The sequence below is a fragment of the Anoplolepis gracilipes genome, chromosome 7 (genome assembly GCF_047496725.1).
Source record: "Anoplolepis gracilipes chromosome 7, ASM4749672v1, whole genome shotgun sequence".
Taxonomy (NCBI): Eukaryota; Metazoa; Arthropoda; class Insecta; order Hymenoptera; family Formicidae; genus Anoplolepis; species Anoplolepis gracilipes.
In genome coordinates this window covers 10,522,769-10,539,588 of record NC_132976.1, presented here as the reverse complement: position 1 = coordinate 10,539,588, position 16,820 = coordinate 10,522,769, and the positions used below count along the sequence as shown (strand labels likewise).

Below are 16,820 nucleotides of genomic sequence, written 5' to 3'. Positions count from 1 at the left end.
TCAAAATTTATTCATGACATAATTTTTAAAAATTATTCGTGATTGGCAAAAATATGATGGTTTTATCAATTTGTAAGCCTGTAAATTTAATTGAGAAATCTAAGATTAATAAAAATATTAAAAACGAAATTCCGAAATCCGCTTGGCCGGACGAAGAGATCGGCCATCCGCTGATCATGTTCAATTTCAATTCTACGGAAGCACGGTGGAGAGCATCTATATGCAAGTATGTGTATATGTGTGTGTGTATGTGTGTGCGTGTGTGTGTGTGTGTGTGTGTGTGTGTTCTGTATTTTCCCGGTTTTTTTTTTATCACTACATGATGTCATAAAATAGTAGGCGGAAATGCTCCGATAATTCGCGTGACGTCAGTTACAGGCTCGTCTCTTCACCTCGACAAAAACTTCTGAATGTTATAGCAAGAGAGCTCGAAGAATCGTGAAACGTTATGACTGAAAAAATATCGCGAAACTTTCGACTGCGCGAATCACATTTGTGGCAATCGACATTGAAAACTTTGAGAGAGACGGAATTTTATGCATTGACCTAAACCGTGTTCTACAAATGGTTTGTTTTTATAGTTTCAAGTTATTTTTCAAACGCGAATAATATTGACCTTGAAATATACATATTCGTCGCTTAGGTATTTTTTGAAAAATTTCAAAATTTTTGTCGACACAGATGTATGTAAAACCAAAACCGAATTCATCAGATAATTAGTTACAAATTACTTTTTTCATTAAGACGATTTGCTGACGATTATTATTTAATTACAAACGTTGAAGAGACGACGAGAGCTGACGTGAAGTGATAAAATTTATACGACATTCCGCGTTAAAGTATGGGAAACTTTTATAATTGTTTCGCCCAGCGAAAACACACGTCAAAATAAAATCGCGAACCGCGAACGGGTGTACTCACCCCCGGTTCCGATAACTCTTACCTCCGGGATCTCTTCGCCCTTTTTTCAAAAATCGTATCCGGATCGCGGAAGATATTAAAGCCAAAATGGAAGACAGGGACATCCGGAAGAGTAATAACGACTCTCACAAGACAATATGACAACATTCATTAGTGAATATGATGTAGATTCGATGATGGGTTCTAGTGATGTATAATTTGCTCGGATGTACCGAACTTCGAGATATCGCGTAAAGGAGGAAAACAATGGGGAATACGAGAGAGGAAGCGGGCAAGATCGGGACAAACAAGATGATTCTGGGGAGGGTTCGGGGGATGCGTCATACGACATCTTACCTCCAGAAGTTCCTGGTTCTGCGTCTGGGTCTGTGCCTGCTGGATATTGTCCGACGGCACATTGATCGTGGTCGTCGTGCCGGTCGATGACGTGGTGGTAGATGACGGGTTCAACGAGGAGGTGAGCGACGTTGTCTGCTGCGTGGATGATGTCAAGCCCGCTGACGCCGGCGGCAGGGTCAAGGTGGGGTAAGGTGGCGGGGGCGGCGGCAGCACTACCGGCGATACCACCTGCACCTGCGGCGGCACCACGACCACGCCAGAGACTGACGGAGGCGGTGGCGTCGTCGTAATCGCGGTCGTTGTCGTCATCGTCATCGCCGCCGGCGTACAGAGCGTCGTCGACGCGAGGGACGACGACATGGACGGCACGGGCGGCGGCGGCGGCTTCTTCGACGGCACATCCTCGATGTCCGACTGCTGCATCATGTCCCGGTTACGCCAGCTCTCGGCGATGCTCTCGCGATTCTTCCAGATGGTGGCGACCGTACTGCTCGCCAGACCCAGTTCACGAGCCACATCGCTCTTGCTCTTGCCGCGCTCGATCTCTTGGATGATCTTCATTTTCTGCTTGATCGTGAACGCGAGCCGCTTTCGACCCTGCGTTGGTGGTGGTTTCAGGGATGCCCAATATATAATCGATCGCGTTAATCGAAAGAAAAACGATCGTTTAACGACCACATGCGACCGGCTCGCCGGTCAATCGGTTGGGATTGGAATGCGACGATACGCGGAGGTCACTTTAGGCGAATACTAGTCGTTGCGTGTACGAGTAGTATTCAATTTTGAACCACAAATGGATCATATAATATATGATAAATTAAATCATGTAAGAATAAACTGTATTTTTCTCTCTCTCATATATATATACATAAGATATGTATATTATTATATAAAGAATAATATTCCTTCCCGAGATTAAAATATCATATTTAAAATTTCTCGCTACCGAATATTTTATATGAACAAAATTAAACAATAAAATGATATTATCGGAAAATTAATTCTGCAAGCGCAGTTTTTTCTATTATTATCGCGTTCACATTAATTGCTTTAGTAATCGCAATTTTATGAACTCCGCGTTCCGTCTTTAAAAAAGACTAAAGTATATATAATTTTGATCAAGCCAATTTCAAATACTATAAGCACATGAAAGCGGTTAACCACTTAAAAAGAAATTCGCGCGTCGCACTTATTAATGATAATAAACACATTAAATAATAGGAAATTATTTTTCGACTATTTTTCGAATAATGTTTTACACAACGTAACAACAACACAATAACACACATAAAATAATAACGTTTTTAATTAACATCAATATCTTACTAAATTATGCCAATTAATTAATCCCTCTAAATGCAATATGCATCGATAACGTACATCTGTATCATATTCCCTCTACGTCCCAGGGAAAAACGATTAGGATCGGTTATATACGATCTGGGCATCCCTATTTCTCGCGCGTTCTCCACTACATGTGAGTCCACGTGTAGCTACAGTTACTACACTATTGTGTCGTCTGACGTCTCCTTCAAATTGCACGGACTATGTGTGTATGTTTGGGCAAGTGATGTGCGTGTGGATGTGGAATGCGTGTGTGAATGCGAGGGAACAGATGAACGAACGAGTGACAGTGATTGAGGGGGATAGGATGGTAATCTGGCTTGCGCGAAGGATTCCGCGATGGGTAGTTCTGGAAGACTATCACAATGGATGGACTTTTGAAATCTCTACAATTGCGCGCATCTACTTCGTTGAGGTTTTTCTTTGCACAGAAAAAAAATTTCAAAATAATCGATCAGTCTTTATTACAAGTAAGCATTCTAATATATTATAATCTATCTTTGTGATGAGTGTTAGACTCTAATTAGAATTAACAATTTTTTTCGAAAATTTATAGAATTATTGTACCGGATGAAAAATATTTCTAGAAAAAAATAAGAAGATTCTTTATTCAACCTCGACTTTACACCTTGATTTTATAGAAGCAAGTTCCGCATTATGAACTTTATATTATTTTGTTAAAAGTAGAACTGATGATCTTACACTGTTAGAAGAGAGAAATATGAATAATTGTATTGTACTTTATTCTCGTGGCTAACGAATAGAAACGGAGAAAGAACAACTAAAATTATAATTTTGATTTTAAAAAATTAATGTTAGATAAAATTCCTTCCGTATTTTATCAGCTTATATTTCGGATGCTTTCTTGTAATGTAAACTCTTCTCTATGTCAAAAGCAATTCTATACTGCGTATAATTAATTATCGTCATTATTCGCGATGAAACCAGAAGTAAAATATATCAGCGGTACTACCTCTGTTTACAAAATCATCGGTATCGATTGAGAATGCATGGAATTGTTTCAAAACACATCAAATATCGCGCAAAGAATTTTGAAATTCAAATCAATACTGGCGCATCCATATTAATTTATTCACGATTCCTACATTCAAAGTTAAAAAATTCTGCTTTTGTGTATTTTTGAACATACGCCAAAAAGATGTAGTCAATCATAAAAGAAATTAGACTTTTATTCCTCTTATTAAATAATTTGGATATAAAAAAAAAATCTTACCGCAAATAATTTCTATTTCTCTTGTTCTTTTTTTTATAGTAATTTTTAATTGATAAAGAAATTGAAATCCTCACTCAGTCCTCAACGAATTTTAGAATGAACAAACGCTTCAGAGTTGACAATAATTTGGCGAAATTATAAAAGGGTAAAAATCATCAAATAAAAGATAGGTGGGAGGACATGCTGGGTTCTCCTGTCACTATCGCTAGCGGTTGTTTTGGTTGGCTATGGGTGTCTCATGTGTCCTGGGACAATAGGGGTTGTAAAAGGGTTGTTGGACGGATATATAGTATATAAGAGAGTTTTTCTATACAAGAATATTCATTAAAAAAGATCGTATAATATGTATATATAGACAGATGTATATATATATATGGAGATAATATATATATGTATATATATAAATACGGCACACACAGAGAGAGCATGCGACACGCACGACAGGTGGACAAAATACAAAAAAACGTAGTAGGTATCCCAAATAGAATAAGAGAACAGTTTTTTTGTGTGAATGAAACAACGAGATCGAGACAAACGTGAAGGAAATTTGGTGGTAGATGTCGACTTACCTCAAGCAGCTGTTGAGTTCTAATCTCCCGTTCCCGTCTCACAGCTTCCTGTCGTTCCGTCTTCTCTTGTTCTTTAATAAGCCTATAGCGAATGAAGATACCATTAAGTTTGCATTATATCCACAAGCGATAAAAAAAATGCTCCAACAAATCATTAATCAAGTTCGCTCGCAATTATCCGTCCGTAAATTTTACGAACGCGGAGAACCGAGATCTGCATTATAATGTAGTAAGCCGTGACATTCAAATTATTAGGCTTTCATGTGCAATAGCGTTTACCGTTACACGCATGCAATGATCTTAAAGCCAAAGAAATTAATGCATACTAATTAAATATTAATTTTATATCGCAATCGTGAGACTCTGATTTAAGTACAATAATATAATTCATTAATTTTTCATAGTTTTATAAAGTAATTAAGATTGAATAATAATTTAATATACATTGATTCTCTACACGTAATGTATATCTTTTGTTTTCTATTTTTTTTTTTTTTTTTTGGAAATATTATTTTGGAAATTTTACAGGTTGTATAATAAAAATAAAAATTTGCATATATTTTGTGTAATCAAATGCCTTACCTAATTTGTTCCTTGTGTCGTAATGCTTCTTCCTTTGCGATCTTCTTTGCATAAGCCAGCTTGTCTCTCTCATACTGATTATTCGTCCGTCCATCTCTGAAAGTACTAGCCACTTTCAGCTCCTCTAGTCTTCTCGCTACTTCCTGGGCGCCGAGTCTGACAAACTCGGCATCCGCCAGACCCATCGTTGGCTGCAAGAATTCTCCGACCAACGGACGAGAAGAGAACGAGAAATTGGCGGTTGTTAACTCGGCAGGATTCTGATGCTCCAGAAACTTGAATCAGAAAGTAAACATTTCCTTTCAAAAAAGAGCTAAATAATCTGACCAATCTAATTTTCACCTTTTTCTCAGTACAAAATTTCCTTATTTTATGTACATATAACAATATAGATATCACGATAAAAAAAAAAAAAAAAAAAAAAAACAATGACAGATGGTTTAGGTAAAGTATTGTTAAACTTTCAACAGCTTTATACGAATTATTTTTGATAAGGTGCTCAATCAGCGATTGTAATATGTTGCAACTAACCTTCACTAAATCGGGACTGCTCCTAAAAGTTTTCCCGCAGGGACTGTAATATGACACGTCGCCTTTTATCACTCCCGACTTCCCCAGCCCCTTAATAACCGTTTCACGCTTCCAACCGCGCTCCAGCGGCATTTGAAGGTCTCTCTCACTGGGCCTGAGCTTTCTTCTCTTCGCGCTAGGTGTACCTTCTGCATTATCGTCGTCGGTATCCGTGACAACATCGGTATTACTGCCGCTCTCGCTGGTCACGTCCATATTACTCTCCTCTCCCGAGGCCTCCAATAACTTGTTTTTCATTTTTTCCTGCAAAGATTTCTATATAGGGAGAATGGTTTTAGTGAGCAAATCATAAGTAAAAAAAAAAAGAAAAACGAACATGGCTCCTCGCCCACGAAGCACGAATTGGTCGAGGTCGCTTCTTCTTCTGTATCTTCGTTAGCAAGTGATAGTACTTTAACAAAAGATAATCCGTAACAATGTATAAAACTAGATAATTACAGAAGTCAAACGAATAAATAAAAAAAAAAAAAAAAAAAATATTCTACCGATTATCGTAGCAACTCATCGATTATATAACGTGTCCAAATTAATAGCGAAACAGTAAAAAATTTCTCGTTTGAGGTTTGTGGCGTCTAAGTTTTACCTGGTGTTTGTCGTCATTCTGGCCGGCGGTGGCGGAAGCGTGCATTTGATGCGCCAGTATATTCGTTTTCAACAACGACACTTGGTGAGACAATGGCACGGTTGGATCCAAGGTCGGGGTGGGTTTTATCCCTAAAGCTCTGCTCTGAGCTAGCAACGATGCAACCGTGTTTTTCTTAGGCTTCGACACACCGCGACCGAGATTTCGCGGCCTACCGTCCTTGTGGTGGGTGGCAGTGCTCGCGCTCTCGCTTTCCTCGCTACCGCTACTTGGCCGTTGTGGCGAATCCGCGGCGGCGAAAAATTGCGCTAAGGAAGGACTAGGCGACGCCGGGACCGGCACCGAATTCTGCGGCACTCTTCTCGGCTTGGGTCCAGGTTTTCGTCTCGCTGCGATAATTCGGTCAGTTATACTTTGATCAATAAAATCAAATAACCTTCGAAAAGTTGGTTTCTCCGAAAAATAAGAAGAATAAATTTTCTTATTTCATCCTCCGAAAAATTTTAGTTTAAAGAAACAAACTTTTCTCGGGTTGTATTTTATTTTTTTATGGATGTAATAAATGTTTTTTTCTGATAGCTTTTTAGAAATAGTATAATTTACAAAATAGAGGAAGTAGAGCGATTACTATCGATTCTACCGATTATCTCCTTTCTATAGTTTTTAAATTGAGTAATTTTATTTCAATATTTTAGATTTGAAGATTAATTTATCGGTTCAACATGAATTTTAATTTATATCAATTTATTTTGAATTAAAACTTTGCACATAAATTATGAAACAGAAATTGAAACGGATCAACTGATGAGTGTAACGTTGCGAAAATATTGTCAACTTTCTATCTTTTTATTTCACGAATAGTTTCTCCGTCGAATAAAAACACACGATGCTTTTACGCTTAACAACAACTTTTTTAAAACAATAACAATCGGAAGCAAGTCGCGCCATGTCGCGTTTGTTGTACTTACATGTTCGATCGGAGGCAAGTAATGACTGGCTTAAATTACTGAGTTGACTGAGCGGCTGACTACAAGAAATCGGCGAACTATTGCTCGTCGTGGCGGGTTTCAGAGAGAGGTTTAGGGGCGCATCTGCATCATTGACGTTATTGTTGGCGTTGCTGCTACTGCTGCTGCTGCTGCTACTGCTAGTGTACGTCGGGGGTGCCGACAGAACGGAGCCATTGGTCGAATGGGCAGGTAATTTAATCACCTCTACTCGATCCACCGAATCTCTATAGTCGTTCGAGTCGGTCTAAAGAAAGAAAGAATGCAAAATAATTACATAATGCATTACAGGTTTTTATATCAAATATAAAATATTTGATGCTACTAGTTAATTCTCGAGAGAGTATTCATTTATTAGTCAGAAAAAGTGTAAATTATATAAACGTGTAATGTTGTTCTATGCAATTAGACTAATTTAAAATTATGATAACGCGAGTGGAGTCAGTACATACCCCCGTGCGATTATATTTCCTCGGTTCCATCATCAACGATGAGGATGACGTCGTGTTTGTCTGATGCGCGCTAAGAGAAGGGACGGGTGGCGGGTGTACGCTGACACTGGGAGTGTCCAAGGATATTGTCTTCTTCCTACCACGGTTTGTCGTTCCAGGAACCTTCGGGCCGACTATACTCGACGTATATTTGATAATTTCCGTATCAGGAGGTAGACGCACACCTCCCAATATACTGCTAGGATCACTGGAGAACATGTCATTGTGACGTTATTTATTTTTAGCAGCAATTAAGACAAATAAAATTACGCGAGAAAAAATGTTTCGAGTAATGAAATTTACGAATCTAATTTTATTAAGATCTCTACACAGGTTTATTAAAATCTCTATACAGTTATTATAAATATTTTAAATTGTTTACGATTGTGTGTACGAATAAAATGTTATTAAAGCAACTCTATTGCGTAACGGGTTTAATATATTCACCTTCCTTCCTTCGCGGAACTGTCTCGCGATAGAGGAAATGATAGCATGAAAAAACACAATTTTGCGGAAAGTTAGATAAAACTAATCTGGAAAAGTCTATAGTTTTACACCGTATACTAGAAACACACAAGACTTTCTCACCTGACGACGTTCGTTTGCGAATTTGGCGTACTGCTGACCGGGGTGCTATGATGAGAGGATGTCACCGGTACTTGGGTGGATACAGGCAGACTGCTGCTCGTCATACTCGGTGTTGTTGAGCTACTACTGCTGGCTGGCTGTTGACTCTTGTGACTTTTACTTGACTTAGCTGTTTGGTCGTAAAAACATATACAACAATGAACATCTTCAATTTACATAATTTAAGTCATCGAAAAATGTTCGCATTCGTCTCAATACAAGATCAACAACCGACAATTGTCTCCCCGAAGTAAGTTTATAAACTTTCAAAGGCTACTTTCAAGTTTTTATCTCATTAATAAGTAATCCCGTTTATAACTCAAAACGTGAAGAGAAATAGGGTCGACTTCAGAATTATATTATTATAACTTTGAATATAAATGATAAGATATACAATAATAAAATTTGTAAATATGCAAAATAGGAAATAATTATAATAATAAATTAGAAGAACGAATATATCAAATTGAATGAAAAAAATATAGTAATTCGGACAAGTTTTAGGAATATAAAAATGAAAAAACTAATCTAAGAATTAAATAAAAAAAATCATATCTCCCTGAATACATTGTCATACAAGTTTAAAAAAAAAAAAAGAAAAGACTGTTAAAGATATATGTTGTCCGAGCAACATTATTTCAAAAGGTCTCGTCGATCGAGGATTAAGCGTACAGAGGCGAACAGTTCTCGAGCATCGTATCATGCAATGTTGTCGATCGTTATTACTTACACTTACTGGACTTGTGGGACGAGAGGGACGGGGGATTAAGTAGAGAGGCGGGATAGGGCGGCAGGAGGCTCTCGGCACCGGGCGGAAATCCGGGAAGTCCTGCCGCTCCTTGTAGCCTCGCGAGGTAGTCCTGTGCCGCCAGATGAGAGGCCATTGTCCACCATGCACTGGCTGCTGGATTGATGCCTGCAATATGAACGAATGCTTTCGTGCGTTCCGTAAATCCGCTCGGTCCATAAAATTCAATCTTAAACTGCGGCTCATGACACACACATACACATACACACACAATACATCGCTCGACTGTCCAATTCTCAGAGAGATACAAAAGGATAACTTTTTAGAAATGACATAATCATGTAAATAAACAAGTTCAATATATATCTTGACAAAGTGGTATGTAGATGAAAGGCATGATAAATATTTCTAATCTTTTTCTAGAAAAGGACAATATATTTTAGACAAAAAAATGTAGAATTTCTAATAATGTTCTTTTTCTGATAACGTTTAATTTAAACTAAGCAACGTTTACAAATTAAAAATTTATTTATATTTATTTTAATATGTATGATAAAAATATATATAATATACAGAAATTTAAATAGTTACTCGATTGATAATTTTTAACGATGTATTAAGGTCTGTTGTATGAAATACTTTTGATTGAGTCGTTGCATGAAAATTTAATGGCAATTCTGCTACGTTTACTACACATGTCGCGTCCGACGTTAGCCAAACAATCCTAAATTATCACGAAAACAATCTTCCAAGAAGAAGCAACGTTTATTTCCGTGTTTATGACGTGTAGAGCCACGATAATCGGCAAGACTTTAGAAACGGATTGTAATCTCACGGGGAGCAAGGTAAGGGGAGTAAAGAAGGGTTTACTTACCCAAACTTGCAGCTTGACTGGCAGCCACGCTAAGTGTACCAAGGCTACTGTGGGGATACGGGGACGGGGGTGGCGCCGAGGCTGGTGTGTGACCCCCGAAACCAGGCGCTGAACCCCCCCGGCCCAGAATAGCGTAAGCCGACGGCAAATGGTGGGCCCCCAAGCCATAACCACCCGGTATCCCGCCGAAGAGCGACGACGTCGCGCTGTCGCCTCGGGGCCAATATGCTAAAATTAAAATCGGAAAAGATCGAATGTGAACGAGTCTACCAATTATCGTCTATGAATTTATCGAGCATTAGTCGTTGACCTACGCACACATAGATGCATACATACGTACATACACACACACATTTACGTAAGGATATGAATTTATCGAATGCTCGAGTCAACTACATTATCTCGAAAAACTTCGTTGATGTTTAAAACGATGTTTGGGTACTGGGCAAAATCAATAAGAATGATAAAATTGCATCGATTACACGATATATTGTCTGAAGTAAAACATCAATTTGGAGAATTTTAAAAAATAATCCATTGTAGCAAAAATCAATCCGTAAAACAATCTAAACGGTATTGTAATCTCTATTCGCTATGACGCAAAGTCATTCGTCCTTTGTGAAATCCAATTTCATGTTATTCTATGTTATTTCATTCAATAATACTGATCCTTTCATCAATTTTGTCATATTGTGCGAACTGTATGTGATAACTGTTCAATACAGATCGGTGCTCACATTGATCCTAGCTTACTATTGGTGCGTCAAAGTCCTGCGGCGATTTGAGTAAATTAATTAATTACCTGGAAGCAATATATGCCATTTGTTTACGTGATAATATGCCATGTTAGATTAATAATTTATTATTGTTCTCTATCGTGCCCAAAGGAAATATGCACACACATACATGTATTCGCAGCAAGAATTATATAAAGATCGAAACGAATACGTTAAGCTTGCACGCGATAAATAAATACATTAATCGTTGAGAAATGATTTCGTTACATGTGAACCGTAAATGTTTACAAAAAGTACGGAAATACATCGCGATAATTTTACGAAATATTTCTCCGTCAGCACATGAATATTTTAAACATTTGAAATAAAGCAAAAGTATTCGTATTAAGCGCATATAAATTCTCTTCACTTGTAATTATGCATTTTTACTTATAAATTAAATCTGCACAGAAGCACTAAAATAAACCAGTTTTTGTTCTTTTTAATAATCTCGTAATTAAGCTACCTCTCAAATCATATTATCATATTAACCGTTATGCACGTTGATAATTACGACAACGAAGTGCTTTACAACGCAAGAGAGAATAAGTGATGTAATTGAATAAATCGTGCATGCATGTTATAATTTTAGAAATTAAGTGCGCGATGAAAATAATTCACGGATGCCAAGAACTTGTTACGATAACATCAGTTGTACAGACATTAACAAAAACTAATTCTTTCCAAACATTCTGTACGAAAGCCCTAACTCGATTAACATTCAAATTAAAACTCAATTTCTTAACCGTATCTTTTTCAACAACATCATAATATATCTCTCTCTCAAAAAAAAAAAAAAAAAAAAAAAAAAAAATGAAACAATATCGTTTCCAAGAAAAAAATATAGAAAATACTTTTACCGTTTAACGAACGTGCTAGGATATTTATTGCGCGAGTTTTTCTCTCAAAATTGCAATTTAACGAATTATCGCGAAAAGAAGCAAATTTCTCGATCTCAGGGCATTAATTTTGCAGAAAGCGGTACTCGATCATTCGCGTCGCATTCGTATACAATTTATTGTTGCGAATGCCGGCGCAAATGTACCGTTGATTTTCTATGAGTGCGACGGCCTTGAGTAAGGCCGTGGCATTGAAATCCGAGCGGCGCTTTAATTTATACCGGTCGTTGAACTCTCCGCACTCCGGCTTATACGACTGCTTCACCCAGTAAACAGCCATCGCTGCCGCAGCCGCATAATAGTTTACTTGCATACGCATGTGTTTACAATGTATTGCGCACGGTGAATACGATGGACGAGACACGAGCAGGATCAAAGTTTCATTCATCATCGATTTTCCCTGGTCTTTGAAGTTTCGTGAAAATGTGAAAGTCGCAAACAACCGCGTTTCCGACATTCTGACATGATGCTACTGTGATTTCTCTTTCTTCGACGGGGCATTTATAGTTCGGACTGTAAATAGTAATCACCGATGTGAAGAGAATTAAATTGGCGCAGTTCCAAACAATGCCAATGTTTTAAGAGACTCGACCCGTGGCGGAAATAAAAAGTATAAAACGCGAATAAATACTTTAAAAAGTATAATCAATAACCGCATATATATATATATATATATATTCTCTTCTCTTTGAGCTTTAATCGAGATACATAATTTCATTCACCGTCAATTTCCTGAATGTTACAATATAGTTCACGTCTCTCAGTCTCTGACCTCGATTGTCAACGACGGCCCTATATATAGTACAATTTTCTTTTCTTAATGACTTAACGATGAGCGGAAAGTATCGTGCCTTCCTCTTTAATATACATGCTTTAACGGCAATCCATTATTCGAATAACCGACAACGCATAACCGTGACCACCATTTTCAGGTGTGTATTTTTATATACATATATGTACATATATATATATATATATATATATATATGTATATATATATATATATGTATATATGTATATGTATATCATTTGATGTAACGTTGCTGTGCCAGAACTCGTAAAGACAGCCGATAAAATACGCACGTTGGAAAGAGCGGCTGGCGTATGTTTGTGTATCTCGTCGTTACTTTTCCATTTGACGTAAAACGACGTTAACACATATTCATGCGTGACATGTGACCTATATCATTTGATGGAAATTACGTCTATCGAAATAATATAGTGTAAATGATATGACGTGTACAAAATGTCGCGTTTCGAATAAATCGATACATCGAAATTTCGTCTAGATTGTAGTAATATATCACATATCGCGCATGCGAAAGAAATATGAGATATGGGAAACGTATGAGATTAACGAGCATTGATCAATTACACTCAAGAGATACTTCTACATTGAACTTGTTACGTATAGTCATACACTTGTCACTTATAATCTATCTCCTTGAATTTATGAGAGAAGTCTCGATATCCCTCTAGTATTTCCGCCTATAGAATGTTTATCATAAAGTGTAAGTTTATTTATAGATTAACTGCAATAATTTGCATAATCTCATATATTCCCATAGTCATTTTTCATATTGAAAATCTCTCATTATACTGACAATTTGTAAATATTATCTCTATTGCTTTAGCATATTTAATTAAGTATAATTCATGCATCTTAATATCAATCATTAATATCAGAAACGTAATCGTGTGAGAACATTACAACAATAATGTTTTTCATTTTCCACATGACTCTAAAGAGTAATATAATTATAGTATTGCACACATAAATATATATATATATATATATATATATATATATATATATATATACCTATGCGCTTCTAAACTGCCAATTATCGTAACATGGTTTATATTTTGCTATAATCGATAGTCATCTATGTCCACATAAGGTTAATTAGAATATCACGATGATCGACAAGCAGTAACGCCTGATGATATAATGACTCACGTCTTCATATATTTAATGAGATACAAAATATGGCTGCTATGGATTATGAGTTTCGCGTGTCTAAACACAAAAGATCTTGCGGTAAACGCAATATCAAATGCGATGAATACTAATATTAAGTATATCGCCATATTTAGCTCCAGAATGCAATAAATAAGCAACTAAAATTATTTTGTTATTTATTATCTATTAATCTAAAATAAAAACATATAAATTTATTTATTTATTGTTCTTCATCAGATTAATGAATTAAATGTCAAAATCCATTTTGTAACGATCCGTCAATTATGTATACATATTAAAAATTGTTGCTATTTTATTAATTTTTAATGGAATAGAAAAAAAACAATTAGTAGATCAGATATCAATCTTATACAGGCGATATATATAATAATTAGAATAAGTCTTCTCCAAAGTAATGTTTAAAAATTGGGAGAACGATTATCTTTGTGTATATTAAATATAAATCGCGCAATTTGTACTAACATTGCGTGAAAACTAGTGAGGATTATTGAACATTAACAATAACGCGCAGAATACGAACCATTATCTCCGTACGTAATTGCACTACACTTTACTCTCCTTCCCATTACGACGTCGGCATAACATCGCCCGGTAATATTCACAGTTTCGCAGGACGGTGTACCGTATAGCGCGAGTGGTTTCAAATATTTTCCTCCAAATTTTACGTATAAAATCATTTAAATCTCACAATCAGATATTCAATAAATACAACGACCAGCACCTTGTACGGCAAATACGCGTGGTTGTGCGATTAACTCTCACACATCTCAACATATCTCCGGGCGATAATAACGGATTAACGTCCCTGTATGCGGGTTCGCTCGGCGAAGATGCGTCAAGTCCGGCGAAACGAAGTGCAACGAAGGGAGAGAGCTTCGGTGCGATTGCTCCGCTCGTAATCCCTAATCCCAACGCCAGCCACGCGCGGACCAAACGGTCGTCGGAAATGCAGATAAGCCGAAGCGCGGCGGCAAGTCGACGTATCTCAGGCCGCGCTTCGGCGATGCGTCACGTCTATCGATTTGTGATTAAGCATTCGTATACGAGCGCGGGATGGAGGGGATATTACAGAGGAGCACAAGGGGGGAAGGTGATGTGTAGACGACGTCGGTGGCGAGCGCGCGCGCGAGAGAGAGAGAGAGAAAGAGAGAGAGAAAGACAGAATCTCGTGGTGGGGTCATCGTCGTTCGTTCGGTTGGCACACGTCATCGTTAGCCGCCACCGCCGCCGACGTCGACGTCGTCGTTGTCGTTGTCGTCGTCGTCGTCGTCGTCGTCGCGTTCGTTCGAACGCGTCGCGACGCTAATTTCCTGTTTTTCGTACCGCGCTAATAAAGTGCTCTCCCTCGTATTGTTTTCCCGCTAATCGACGGGTACGAGAGCTTCGAGCAACCGTACTCGGCGCACTTTAACCGATCAATGCGGGTCGCTTGCACTCTTGGCAAAAACCGAGACTGCTTTGACCTTTCAGCTTATTCTTTTTTTCTGTCGCACATTTTCTTTTGAAATTGATATTTCTGGAAATGCATAAAATAACAATGTCTACCTAATCTATAAGAGCTGTCAACCGAAGAGAAAAATACATGTCTTACTTTATGTTAATTTTACATTTATAAGATGATCATGTAAAATTGTATTTTATAAATTTATTTTGTAAAAATGATTAAATGTTTCATATAAAAAATTATTTATTATATAGAGCGATTATATCAATTTGTTCAAATCGTTGACTTAAAGTAAAGGCGGAAAATACATATCTCTACGATGCGAAAACGAAATCCCATCGGAAAAATTTTAAAAAGATGCATTGGATTGCATTAGGAAACTTTTTCAAGCCCCGACGACTTTTGCGCACTTTGCTCTGCCGACTCTTCGTTCGCAAGTTTCAAGGTAATGTTTACCAAGAAAAATATTATATTATATTACTTTTGTTTTCTTTCACGATGCATCGTCACTCAGCTATGGATAGAAACAAAATCGAAAAAAAATTGAAATCAATAAAGAGTGTAATTGATACATGAAATTGTTCGCTTTTTACATCGTGTTTCTAAGAATTTTGCTGTTACTATAACATTACATAAATTTTGTCTCATAATGTGCCATTAATATTTTATGAAACAAAATTCTAAACCACTAATTTAGCGTATCAAAAGCAAGGTAGAAAGGACGATTAATGGTGAATATGTCGCGATAAATTTAAACATACAGTCCTGGCTGTACATTCATCTGCAGATATATCAAATGCCATAGTAAATTTAACTCCTGTCAATCCAAATCGGCGAGAATATCCAATCGGTAGATCATTGACATTCTGTAGCTTAAACCGGAATTGTTCGCCCGAAAAAGGTATCCAGTATTCTGATTACTTCTAATAAAACTGTGATAGTGACTTGAATCGCATTATACAGTCATTATAGTGTCTACGTATAAATAAAATTAAATCGGAAGCATTTTTTTCTATTTTTCTCATTGATTTCGTGAAATTGTAATATATTTTCAATAATGTAATTTAAATTCGCTTGAACTTTAAATGCGATAAAATTAAGTGCGACATTTATTAAATGAAAGATAGTTGCGATAATATAGGTACATCGAAAGAAAATTGAGTTGACATTAAAAAAGATATAGAAAAGTATTTTAATGTGAACTCTTACGAATTTGAAATTACAACTTTATTAAGTTTTTATCTCAATTACTACTCATCTAGATTAGCATTCGATATGCATATTATAATTATAAAGGATTTGTAATTTAATTGAAATTGCCTAAAAAAATACATTAAGATGATATCGATTTTCTGTAAGACTGAAATGGGTTTTCGTTGTTTATCGATTCCAACTGCGCCACATTTCTTATCACCGTGTACAACGGAAACGGTTAACGAAGAAGACAAGACGAAGCAAGACAGGCTATCTCGCAGAAGGAAACGCGTTTCAAAATACAGCGAGAAGGTACGCAGCACGCAAGGAGATCGAACGGCAGCGACAAAACATGCTCCGTGTGCCGCCGGGCTTTAAAAGCGAGATGAAACGAGACGAGAGCACCGGCGCGGCGCGTTCGCTGCTGCTGCAGCGGCAGCATCTCGGTCGCTCTCGGGAGAGAAGCGTGTTCGTTCGGTCCGTGAGCCGGGAAAATGGCCGTGTTATTAAATCGATCGGTGCTCCGGCCAGTGGGGAGGGATCGGGAGAGCCGGGCCTGGGTTTAGGGCGAGGTGGAGAAGACGCGGGGCGCGATCGACGATGCGTATTATAT

At 37.3% G+C, this 16,820-nt stretch overlaps 1 protein-coding gene across 17 annotated transcripts in view; it reads right to left on the bottom strand.

The window, feature by feature from the left end:
* The window catches only part of LOC140667951 (bromodomain adjacent to zinc finger domain protein 2B), a 157,675-nt gene that overhangs the window by 17,779 nt on the left and 123,076 nt on the right, over positions 1–16,820 (bottom strand). For 7 of the 17 annotated variants that reach the window (XM_072896384.1, XM_072896393.1, XM_072896385.1 and 4 more), the window contains exons 5-15: positions 9,911–10,138; positions 9,019–9,204; positions 8,250–8,418; positions 8,109–8,126; positions 7,623–7,869; positions 7,132–7,417; positions 6,164–6,552; positions 5,897–5,971; positions 5,521–5,823; positions 4,990–5,264; positions 4,408–4,489 (exon numbers count right to left, since the gene is read on the bottom strand). In XM_072896384.1, coding sequence (XP_072752485.1) covers positions 4,408–4,489; positions 4,990–5,264; positions 5,521–5,823; positions 5,897–5,971; positions 6,164–6,552; positions 7,132–7,417; positions 7,623–7,869; positions 8,109–8,126; positions 8,250–8,418; positions 9,019–9,204; positions 9,911–10,138 — 2,258 coding nt within the window. Of the gene's footprint in view, positions 1–1,257; positions 1,858–4,407; positions 4,490–4,989; positions 5,265–5,520; positions 5,836–5,896; positions 5,972–6,163; positions 6,553–7,131; positions 7,418–7,622; positions 7,870–8,108; positions 8,127–8,249; positions 8,419–9,018; positions 9,205–9,910; positions 10,139–16,820 lie in introns of all 17 variants that reach the window. The other 10 variants (XM_072896376.1, XM_072896383.1, XM_072896379.1 and 7 more) reach the window with 5 other exon arrangements.